Here is a 12,445-nt window from a genome sequence, read left to right as displayed (position 1 = left end):
CACCGGCCAGGAGCGTTGCTCTGCTTCGCGCACAGCGAGCATTAACGACCACACACACACACACACACACACACACACACACACACACACACACACATGCACAGAGATACAGGGAGTCAGAAATAGCTTGATACACAAATACAAGACAGAAATTCACTTGCGCACTGTGGGCAGATGTGAAAGCTAAAGCTTGTAGACAAATAGCCCACACGTTGGCTAGAATGTACTTTCACAGACTAAGATAGAAATGTGTCATCTCAGTAACACTGCAGTATTTAAAATGAGCTGCGCTGACTGATAATTGTCAAAACACTTTCAGCATCCCGCAGAATAAATGTTTTCTTTAGCTGCGTTGTCTTTGAAGAATAGCAAGTTGAATGCGGATTTACTCAAGACAGAGACGGTCGCGGCTTTTATTAACGCGTAGAAGCAGTTCCAAATATCAACCTACAGCCAGGAGATAAAGTTTCCACTGGACTTGAAAAACTAAGCACACCATACGATTCAGTTGCTTGTAGAACCACTTTTAACTTGAAGCAATTGTTTTCTATATGACTTTCTCTTAAGGTCCTGCCACTGCATTTCAGTCTGGTTGAGGTCTGGACTTTTACTTGACCTTTGCAACACCGTCGTTTTCCTTTTTTAGCCATTCTGCTGTAGATCTCCTGCGGTGCTTGGGATGATTGTCCCGTTAAATTACCCAGTTTCAGCCAGCTGTCAGACAGACGGTCTCACATTTGACTCGAGCATTTGGTGCACAGTGGGGGTTCATGTTTGACTCAATGACTGCAAAGTCTTGTGGCTGCAAAACAACCCAGATCATCACTCCTCCACTACCGTGCATGACAGTTAACCTGAAGTGTTTGAGCTGATATGCTGGATTTGTTTTTCCTTTTTCATATATGGCACTGGGCATCGTTGCAGCCAAACATCTTCACTTTGGTCTCATCTGTCCAAAGGACATCGTTCCAGAAATCTTGTGCTTTGTTCAAATGCAGCTTTGCAAACTTAAGCCGTGCTGCCGTGTTCTTTTAAGAGAGAAGACACCCCCTCTTGTCAACAAGCACCACACTTGTTCAGTCTTTTTCTATCTGTACTGTCATTAGCTTTGACATTTAACATGCTAACTACAGCCTGCAGAGCATTGCATGGTCTGATCCTGGGGTGAATTTACTGGAACATCCAGTCCTGGGAAGATTGGCAACGGTCTTGTTTTTCACTTAACAGTAGATCCCATCCCAGTTTGATGGGCAGCAACAATTGGTTCTCTAAGATCACTGTTGATGTCTTTTATTCTTGGGATTATGTTAACACACGTCTAAATACTGCGGACCAGCAAAGCTTCTGCTTTTAGAGAGGTGCTCACACTCGCTGATGATCAATAATTCAAGTGCATTTGATTAGCAGCACCTGGCTGCTACTTACCCTCTTAAGTCCTATGCAAGCGGTAGCTGTGGACTTGGTTTCTCACAGATAAAACAGATTTATTAGCTAATTGGTTTAATTAATAGTGATGTTAATTATGACATTTGTAGGCCCAACCTGCATTATTGATTCCTTCATTAAGGGATGTGTCTGGATTGGATAGTTGAGAAAACAGGTGGATGTTACTCATACCAAAATCTGCATCCTTTTTAAAAAATGCAAACAAAGAGACTGACAGACTGATTAAAAAGAGCATGTTTTATATTTGAGATGGTATGCACTACACTGTTGTATGAGTAGATCAGAGTTTACTGTTTGTCTCCTCTTACAGATCTTCCAGCAAGTGGATTTCAACAAGAAACCCGGACGAATAAGTAAGAAACCCATCAACTTTGCAGTCATCCTGAAGCTTAACAAGGTCAACCTAATCGAGAAAGCCTACAAGGTAAGTGTTACTGTGACCGCTAGTGTTAAGAGTGTTAGACCAGGTACTTCTTTATAGCTGGTATACAGCGGTTCCTGCTGATTCTGTCTTTAGTGTGCTGAGATGGAGCAGCTCCTGGAGTCTTAGTTATTTTAGTGCTACTCTGTGACAGAGTTGGTGTGGATTGAGGACAACGCTGAAAGTCAGAGCTCTCAGACTGACCCTGAGTCACCTCGCTCAGTGCTGCAGCCAAGAGGATTGCAGCTCTGTGGGATTATCCCCCGCACTCCGCTCGCTAGGTCTGTTGTCACCGCTGTCACCCAGGCAACTGCCGTGAACCCCCGTCTCGTAAACACACAGCAGACCTGACCGAACAAACAGATCGGTCTGAATCAGAGCACCTCTCAGTCCACACAGGCTTCAGATGTTTTATTTCACAGAAAGGCAGCTTAACTTCTAGCCCTGTAGATGGCATCTTTACGTATTCAGCTTTTACTAAAGGCTAAATAATAATAATAATAATAATAATAATAATAGTAATAGTAATAATAGTAATAGTAGTTGTTGTTGTTGTTGTTGTATAAAGTAGGTCCTCATTTGCCCTGAACCTTTAAAAGGTTTAGGGGCTACAGGGAGCTCTGAGTAACACAATTGGTAATCTCGGGTTGCTTTTCTGTGGTTTCCTATTTGTTTTTAGTCTGTGTTGATAGAGAATATAGCTGTTATGAAGTGCTAAAGTTTGTACACTGTTACCGTCACATAGTGGCTCTGTGGTGTAGCGGTTAACAAAGTTAGCATTACGTGCAAAAAGATTGTCTGTTCAAGACCAGGAGGAGAACCAAATCCTGCCTCTGGGGTCAAGCTAGTGTACTGGTACCCAGTGCCTTTCCCAGTCTTTGCCGTATCGACATGTAGATGCAGCTGCTGTGGAAACCTGGCTGCTCTTCAGCCTTCAAGCTGTTGATGCTACACTGTAATTATTTTCAATGCGTTTGGTTTTCCTGGGGCGGCATCTCGGCTAGTCATGTTACTTTTTGGTATATTACCTAAATGGTAACCATTTGATCTCCTGTTTATAAGCCGGAGGTGACTTCATGTCCCAGGGACACACACATCCACAGCTGTGATGGATCTGTGTGCTAGCACTATACATTGCAAACAGAGTATATTGATTAGCACAACATTGTGATAATGTGCTGGCCAGTAATCGCATTTTGCTTGCTTATTGTTGCCAGTGTAGACTTGCGCAGTTTGTCGTTCATATAGACTCCTTTCTGCTTTTCAGTGAAAACACAGTCATTCAGTATTGGTTCCAGTGTTAGCCACTCATCACTGCATCACTCCTGATGGCAGGGTGATGCAGACACATCAGCTCACACTGTTTGAGTGATTTAGTGAGTTCATATAAAATAAAACTTTAGCTTATGTGAATGTTGCACTTTGTTTCTGTTCACTGGTATAGACGTCATGCTAAGCGAGATGTGATTGGTTTGGAGACTTATTTTAAGTTAGCCCCGACCAATAAGCAGGGAGTATATTGTCTGTCCCAAAAATGCCAATATCCATGAACACAAACACTGCATACTAGAAGTTCAACATTAAATCTTCCCAAAATAGATCTGGATAGATCAATTAAAACAGCTTGTAATGCGTTATTGATTCTTGGTTAGTAAACATTTAAATGTTAATACCAGGCTGACAAAAGCTATTGGCGTGATTAATTTGCAGCGAGGAAGATGCTTCCATAGATCCACTCGAGTTAGTTTCACATGAAATAGGAAAATGATGTCATTTTGTAAATTGTGAACATTGTTTATGATCGTTGCTGTCCTGTTGTGTTTTAGGACGGGATGATTGACCAGCTGTACGACCTGATACTAGATTACTTCCACACTCAGGCCAGCTCCATCGGGTTCCCTGAGCTCGCCTTGCCCACCATCATTCAGGTGAGGCAAACACAAAGTGATCAAAGTGATCTTAAAGCAGACTAGAATTGATTTATTTTTTTGACTTAGCAATTGTCTAAAAAAGTGACAATGACACTGAGTGCTATTCCCAAAGCTTTTCACCTGAATATATGATTCAGGATCTGCTGAACCGAATCAGCTTCCTTTAGGGGAAACAATAATCATCCTTTGTGCTTGTTCTTACCTTCTCATGCACCTCCTCCATGTCCCTGCAGCTGAAAGCGTTCCTGAAGGAATGCAAAGTGGCCAATTACTCCAAGCCGGTGCGTCAGCTGTTGGAGAAGATACAGGAAAACAGCAGCCACATCACAGGACGGAGACAGAAGGCCACATTTGGAGTGGCCGATGCCACCGCTGTGGTGAGTGGGTCTGGTTTGTGCGATGATTGTTTGGCCCTTCTGCTTTTGAAAACCTTTAACATAGAAATGAGTTGCAAATACAGAGAAATGCTCTTCCATTGATCCACATAATAAGGTCAAATAATATGTTGAAAATGGCACTAAATAGGTTTTAATTTTAAAACTACTCAAGGCCAGTTAAACATAAAGGTCATCAACAAAATGCAAGATGGGCAACAGGAAAAAACATTTTACTGTTGTTTTTGCTTCCAAGCTAGACTTTATTTCATTTTAAAAGCAGTCTTGAGCAACAGTTCTCCAGACTTTATGAATATCTTTTCAAATGTTTCTTTGGACATGAAAAGGTATGCAACTCAATGCATGAGCCAGTGTTCTGTCTACACATGACTCATCTACATGTAACGTACCATTTGCCACTTTGTTACTAGTAGCCTGTCACAAAAACAGTTCCCATTTCTTTAGTTGAATCTATAAATAACTGCCAAAGATAACACACTTTGAAAAATACTATCTTTGCACCAACAAGGTGATTCCCAAAGAGCTATTAGATTAAAAAAATTGGCATTCCTTGAAATGGTGTACTGTGTGTTGAGGACAAACAGTATCTGAAAGTCATGTCCTGGAAAAATATGGGAAAGCATCCTGCAAACACCTGACACAGAACTTGAGAGATGCATCTGACTCCTTAACTGATCCATACGGTTCCCTGAAGCCTCATCACACACTCTTAGTGGAGGGCTGGTTGTCAAAAAGCCGTTCTTATGGAAGGGAAACATAAAGAAAGGGCCAAATTACACAAGAACTAGACTGAAAATCAGTAGCAGCACGTATGATGGAGCGATAGATCCACATTTTCAAATCATCAACATCAAGGATGTTTGAGAGGGGTACAACAGTGAGTATTTACAGTCATCTGTAAATAAATTACAGCCCTTATGGGTAATAATTATTGGTTCGTGTAACTATATGTTCAACAATCATTTTCCAGTATTTCTAATAAGAGCACCAGAGAAATCCAGTTGCAGGGAAAAATAGCTTTTTATATTCCTTTGGGATAGTTTCCAGTTGAGCTACGTGCTGCAGGCCATCTAACAACAGATCATCTAACGCCACAGGCAGAAGCTGGTAATGGAGAACACCTCTCTATATAAACCTTAAACTCAGGTAAGAATGACCCTGTGCTTACTCCGGTTGTAGACCCCGGGAGGTCTCAAAGGGCCAGTTATACACAAGATGCAGTTACCAGTAGTGCTTCACTGAGTTACTGTCCAGTTTTCAACCTAATGAACTGTATCTCCCATATTCATACTGGATAGTTTTCCTATAAATAGACTCATCAATAGCTATAAGGTTTGAACTAAGGGTGGTGCCTGATGCAGGTTCTTGGGTATAAGTCCTTGGCTGTGCAGATAGTGGGACGGTGGCTTTACTCCGTCCAGTAAAGGTTAAAAAGTGAAAACATAAGCTCTGAAAAGTAAGTAAGAAACTACAAATTAGATCTTTGAAGGACATTTCTACCAGCAGTTTTTGTGCAACACTATCTGAACCTCATGCTGTATTAACATAATAATAAAATTATATTATCTATATTATATTAGCAGTAGGGAGTATAAACTTGATTTTAGAACTTACCTTCACAGCTAAAAAGAAAATTCAAGAGTTTTAATAGGATTTTAATGGAGGGAACTCTGAGATCAGTTATAGTAATCATTTCTACTGAGACAGTGGATTTGTCTTTGTTTACATGTTATAATCAGCTGACCTGATGCTGCTGCTCTGAGCTTTACTGCTCTCTGTACATTTACAACTGAATTCAACTAGATGTAAGCAGATGCTTCATAGACTGTCTTGATTTCCATCCTCTACACTGACAGTATCCTGTTTATACTGTCTTTATGCTAGAAAGTATACAGTTGGTGTAAAGGCCGAATTCAATGAATGAGTCTCAGCATCATTAGCTTAAATTCAAATTCATCTCTGCTGTATGTAACCTAACACTGGCCATGAGCACCACAGCCACTGTGCACCAGTCCAACACAGCGCTTTACTGTACATTTACCACAGTACTGCAAGCTAACCTGTTTATCCTGAACTTAACTGCCAGGTATTTTCATACAAACCCTGGATCATGTAAAGTTATTATACTGAAGTATAACTTACCCCCAAAGTGTAGCGCTTCAATCAATTACATGTTTTTGCCTCCTTCATCTCTTTGTATGTGATAAGCCCTCTTGATGGATAAACCAGTAGGATTATCTTTTATGTGTTACTGTTCCCTCCATTTAGGCTCAAATCAGTTTCATGTTTGAATCTCCCAGACTCGTTAAACCTAAAGTCACGAGCCTGTTTTGCAAACATAATGAGTAGAAATTAGAGGCATCTGTGTGAAAATGTAGGAAGTAAAAGTAAAAAGTTGCCAGAGAAATAAATACCCAAATAAAGTACAGATACCTGAAAATCCTACTTAAGTACACCAGTACTTCATAGGGTTAGGTTTATAGGGTTTTCTATAAACCGAAGCACTTTATCACCCATCTTCCTCGAATCCACGACCAGTTTTCACTCAACATGCGTGTCTTTGGACTGGATTTTGGAGTTCACCACAGACACTTCACTACAAAGAGCGACCTGCAATACTGGTTGTTCCACAAATCTCTCTAGAACATGCAGACACGGTCTCTTTAGAGCTTGCAGCGTCTGTAGATCACCAGTGCACTACTCTGCTGTAAGATTAAAGAATTTGCATCACAAAGAGCAGTGCTGGCAACATAGTGGGCTGTCCAGGGCTAACAGATGTAGTTTGTCCAGGGCAAAGAACGTTGACTTTGTTAGCTTGTAGTACTGGTGCTACAAAGCTTGCTAGTTTTGTTAAAATCCCTAATAACCAAAAGCAGTGCAGTTCTTTACTTAAACACACTGACAGTAATGTGTAATATGAACACACAATAACTAGAAATCTTTTCAGACAAACGTGTTTGTCGGTAAAAATGCAAACACAATAACTAGTATTAGTGTGTATAACACATAGGTGTACAAGTATACGTACTGCATGTATGTGTATATATGTGTGTGTGTGTGTTTTAGTGACATACATGTGTGATATTTGAATGTGTCTGTATGCAACACCTCTATAATTACAGGTGTCAGGTGTGTCAAAGCGGTGGATGTCTAGGTGACATCCACAGTAACAACTTGCCCTTTCAGCTCCATGCCCTTAAAATCATATTAACAACAAAATAAACACCAGTACGGTAACTGAAGAACGTATTCAGGAAATATTTTCTCTGATATGATACGACACCTGAAAGGTACCTTTCTCTCCCTCAGACTGCATGCTCGGGAACTTCTCTAACATTCCTCCTGCCTTCAGCCATTTAATGGCAGCGAACTCGGCACGCTCCATTCGATGCTTGATCTGAAGAGCAATTTAGAGTTGCGGCAAATGGCATAATTTTATGGAACAGTATTGTTAGAACAGGACAGAGCAACTTGAAACAAGCATTTCCTTTTTTTTTTTTATTGTATTTCTTTTTTTTTTAAACGTCGTCTCTTTTAAATATCTTGTTTTCCACGACGTAACGATTGTCTGGCTTATTCTTTTTCACTGCTTCTGAGCAGTGCTGACAAAAAGTTGCGCCTTAGCTTCATAGTTCGGCCACGGAAAGTCCTTTTCCCACTCGCTGTTGTACTTCTAAACTTTCCCTTTATTGTCAGACGTTCCTTAAGTTGCTGCAGGTTGTGTGTTTGTTTCATCCTGATGGCTCGTTTTCTTCCATTTTCTTTTAAACGTTTAAAACATTTATTCAGCGAAAAAAACGCTTCCAATTTCCATTAAACTCTCTTGAGCCGCCTGCTCATACCATCTACCAATGGACTGGCGGCAAACACAAAGGAATTGTGGGAATTGTTGTAGAATTTAAGGCTAATCGTATTGATACGCTAACAGTCTATTATCACAGCAGATTACAACTACTCTGTAGCATCGTGATGTAGCATGGTTTCACAAAAAAAAAAAGTGGCTTGCAAAGCTGTCGCATTAGTGCTCCGTATGCAAAATAATTTGCTGTCTCTTTCTTTCACCAACACTAAATCTGGAGTTCGCCCGTCTGAAGGTGTGTCTGGGCGCATAAGTGCATCTGCACACTCTGGTGTTTGGAAGTTTGGAAAGAAAAGCGTCTGGAATTCTTTAAGTTTCTTGAAGATGTTTCATTCTGATTCAGAGCTGAAGAAGCTTCCTAGATGAGAGCTGAAACGTCTTCAAGCTCCTTAGATTACCATGACCTGGATGACTGAGAATCTACGCAGACACGTATGGCAAGGTTTGCTGTCGGTGAAGTGAGCGCTCGCACGATTGGAAAGCTTCACAGTGACGTCTGATCACTTCATGGGACAAACGTCCTCCAGCCTAGAAAGCTATGGCTGAAATGTCCAGTGTGTCAGCAGAGGCAGGGTTCAGGCGGGGGAAAGATTGCCTCTGTGTGGATGCGTTTAATTATACCCAAGGAGATTCAGAGCTGAAGTCATGGTTCAAGTTCGTGGTGTGTTAGTGCTTCTGTTCTCGTGGGAAGTGGCTGCATGTCCACACCCTCAGAAATGCATCATTTTGTCTGTTTGTTACTGTGATGTTTTTATAAATGTCGTCAAAGTAACAGAAAACACATTTAAAATTTTGAAACCACCTCTGCTGCGCGTGTGCGTTCGTTTAGTTGTGTCACCTGTACTTTTGAACAGGTGTGAACTGATGAATATTTAAGAGCGTTTAAAGATGAAATGGAAGCGGATGGTCTTCGTCTGTAATTTAGCTGATGAAAGTGTGTGTGTGTGTGTGTGTGTGTGTTTACATAGTATGGCAGACGACACGGCACGGTGCCAGCGCCTGTCGCCACGGCTCTGTGCTCAGCGGAGGCTGTCGCCATGGCATTGACTCCCTGGCACGGAGGCAGCCGTAGAGGTGTCACCGCGGGCGAAGGAGAGGGGACAGCCCTGCTGCTGTCGCTGTGGAAAGGCCACGGCCCCCCTCCGGCCACCAGCCCCCCTGCTGACATGTCACCCAAACTGAGAGCTAGCCTAATTAACGACGCCCTGCGTCCATCCTGGTCACACTCTGCCATGGCTCGTCTTTCTCTCATCTGAAATTATTTAGTTTTGTTTGTCTGACCGAATTCAGAAGTAACGTTTTCTTTCTCTCGTCCCGTCTTCCGGTGCACACGTGTCACTCTGTCTTAATAGCGGCACTGAAAATTGTGATAAACATGTTAGGCCAACGGGTACAAGAGGCCACGGTCTGTTCGCACTATTGGATTTGTCGGTCAGATAATGTGATTGGGCCTAATCAGTATTGTCCAGAAAGACCTTTAGGGGCTGAAGAAGATCTCCTCTTTCAGGCATCTTCAACCCGTCTGTTTTCTCTGACTTTCATCACACTCATCTGTCTCTTTCTCCCGGTCAGCTGGAGCTGGAGGTGTAATATGAACCTGCTGAAAGGCTTGTCTAAACAGATCCTGGAAAAGAAAGGGAGAGAACCCACCTGTGTATTTATGCTTATTAGGATGGAGATTTGCATTTCCTTTCACATACACATACCTGTCCTGTCCACACCTGTGTGCATTCTCCATCTAAATATCTGTTCTCTGTCAGGCGGCTTGGGAGAAGCAGATCCAGCAGGAGGGGACCCCCCTGAGCAAATATTACAGCCAGTGGAAGAAGCTGCGAGAGAAGGAGATCCAGCTGGAGATTTCTGGCAAGGAAAGGGTAATTATCAAACCAAAGAAACCTGCCAGTAGTCGCCTTACTCAGTCATTATGAGTCACTTCTACTGTTTTTCATTCATGAATGTTCGTGTGTACAAGCACTGCAGTTTGTTTTTGTGTGTGTGTGTCACATAAAGATGGAGGATCTGAACCTTCCTGAGATCAAACGGAAGAAGATTGAAGAGAAGGCCGAGGACAAAAAGGAGTTCAAGGGTCTGTTCCAGTCTGACAGCGACTCCGATGAAGACGACGATGCAGGACTCAAAATCAAATGTGAGCTAACCCCCTCATATCTGGTTTCCCCCACTTATCTGAATCCGGCCCTGCAAAGGATGCAATTTGTGGGCTGGTGCAGGTTATGGTATATTTCCCAACTTGGCCTCTAGGGGGCTGCATTTTGTTACAGCAGTGTAAAAGCTTAAGAGGTGATGACAGTTCACTGTGATTTTGTTTTTTTTTTCCTGCCGTTATCCGTTTGTGTGACGTCTCCTAGATTTGACTACACGAAGCAGATCACCTGCAGAGCAGTTTGCCGTAAGGCTCCGAGATATGAAAGCATCCACAGAGGCCGTTTCCGTGGAAATTAAAATTAAATCCCAAATCAAACTGAAGAGAAAATCTCTCGCTTATCAGAGAGTTTGGTTCTCTCTTACTCTCTCCGCCAAAAGGCGCCGTCAGCTCATTCATCCTTTAACACCCCCCCCCGCCCCGTTTGTCTCTCGTCCTCTGCGGGTCGTCCACAGGTCAACCTCGATTTTATAGCTTTACACTCGGACACGCTCCAAACAGGAAAAAAAACCCTCGGCAAGGTCACTGAGGAACAGAGCGGGCGGCAGGGTTTTTTTTTTTTTTTTTTTTTAAATGCATCTGGACTTCATTGTGGGGAGAGTCCCCACAAACGGATGGGCAGCTGCCGGCAAGCATCCCCTCCACTCCTCCCTCACCCCTCTTTCGTTCAACCTTCCTCAGCTCCTCCACACTCACGAACCTGCCCTCCCCACCTCCACCCCAACAGGAAGTACAGGCTTGGATCCCAGCGGGGGTTCCTAATTCAAACCAGCCCACTGGAACAGCCAGCGGTGGCCTCTCTCCCTTTTTTTTTTTCTCCCTCTCTCTCTCTTTTTCTGGCTCTGTAGACTCCAACCAGCTGCCCCCGCATGTCCTCGCAACACGTGCGCAGACACACACACACACAGACACATCTCGATGATAGCACACAAATGCACACCCACCGCCTCGCCGTCCAGTCTCGAAGAGCCAAAAGCTTTCAGGCAGCTCACCAAAGCTCTCTGCGGTCTCACACACTCCCGGAAAGAGGGGGAGTGCGAGAAGGGGCTGATGATTAAGATTGGTGTGTGTGTGTGCGCGTGTGTGTATTTTTGTGTGCGTGGTGGTAATAAGTCATCCAGGTCATTTGGGGGCAACCTCAAAGGTACAACTGAAATCTGCAAGCACCATGTGAGCAACAAAGAGTTAGAGAGGGCGAGAGCGCGTTTGCGATCTTAAATTCAGATGGGAAGTACCTGATGTTTTAATAGACGTTGTTTATGTGTGTGTGCGCGTGCGCTCGTGTCATAAAGGAAACAGCTCTGTTTTCCTTCTCTCTCTCCCCTATGCCGTCAGCTTCTCATCACACCTCAACTTCAAAGCATGTGGACCCCAGTTGTCCCTTTGGCTAGACAACACACACACACACACACACACACACACACACACACACACACACACACACACACACACACACACAGCACTCTGAGAGTAGCACACCTTAAATTTCAAAAAGAAAAAAACCCAACATCTCTCCAACACACACACACCAACTCTGCCATTATCGTGGAAGCTGTGGAACCTGCCTGCTATCTCCATTTGCTATATTTAGGCCGTGAGCATAAGATGTCTGAAATTGCCGGTAGTAAACTGTCATGGGTGTTTGTGCACCAGCAGCAGCAGCGGCGGCGGCGCCTGTAATCGACTCTCAGTTCCATCTCAGGAGGAAATAGACACTTCCAGCTGCCTGTGATACCTGGCCCACATATCCACGTCTCCAAAGTCGTCAGACGTCAGCGATGCACCGGTGCAAACTTAGGAACGTCTGAAGAAAGTAGGACTAGACAAATTTCAGCGCGCTGTAATGTTTTTCCACCATCTCCCCTCAGGTAAGAAGAGCAGCCGTGCGTCAGATGACGAGGATGACGATGATTTTGAAGACCTGTCTGACCTGAGCGATGATGAGGGAGAAGACTTAGGTCGGTATTCACAATTAACAGTTTTGACACATTTTAAGGTCCTAATTTGTCTGTTTTGGTTAATTTGCTGTGTAGAGGCGTCTGCGTTACCCTTTTCTATCAGTGCAGGGCCAGAAATATGGAGGCTGGCTGGTAACAAGGGTAAAACTTAAAATTACTGTTTGCCTCTAGAGCGGGGATGTCAAACTCGTTTTACACTGTGGGCCACATACAGTCCACTTTAATCTTAAGTGGGCCAGCCCAGTGAAACAGTGCTTCCTGAAGTTTATCTGCA

At 43.3% G+C, this 12,445-nt stretch overlaps 1 protein-coding gene across 3 annotated transcripts in view; it reads left to right on the top strand.

The window, feature by feature from the left end:
* The window catches only part of noc2l (NOC2-like nucleolar associated transcriptional repressor), a 23,015-nt gene that overhangs the window by 7,173 nt on the left and 3,397 nt on the right, over positions 1–12,445 (top strand). For all 3 annotated transcript variants that reach the window (XM_005732883.2, XM_005732882.2, XM_005732881.2), the window contains exons 12-17: positions 1,757–1,870; positions 3,694–3,795; positions 4,032–4,175; positions 9,813–9,926; positions 10,063–10,198; positions 12,082–12,171. In XM_005732883.2, the coding sequence (XP_005732940.1) occupies positions 1,757–1,870; positions 3,694–3,795; positions 4,032–4,175; positions 9,813–9,926; positions 10,063–10,198; positions 12,082–12,171 (700 nt within the window). The remainder of the gene's footprint in view (positions 1–1,756; positions 1,871–3,693; positions 3,796–4,031; positions 4,176–9,812; positions 9,927–10,062; positions 10,199–12,081; positions 12,172–12,445) is intronic.

Source organism: Pundamilia nyererei, unplaced genomic scaffold, assembly GCF_000239375.1.
Source record: "Pundamilia nyererei isolate P.nyererei 1_Seehausen unplaced genomic scaffold, PunNye1.0 scaffold00049, whole genome shotgun sequence".
In the NCBI taxonomy this organism is placed as follows: Eukaryota; Metazoa; Chordata; class Actinopteri; order Cichliformes; family Cichlidae; genus Pundamilia; species Pundamilia nyererei.
Note: the sequence above shows the minus strand (reverse complement) of the source record. Positions and strands in the feature narration are given on the sequence as shown.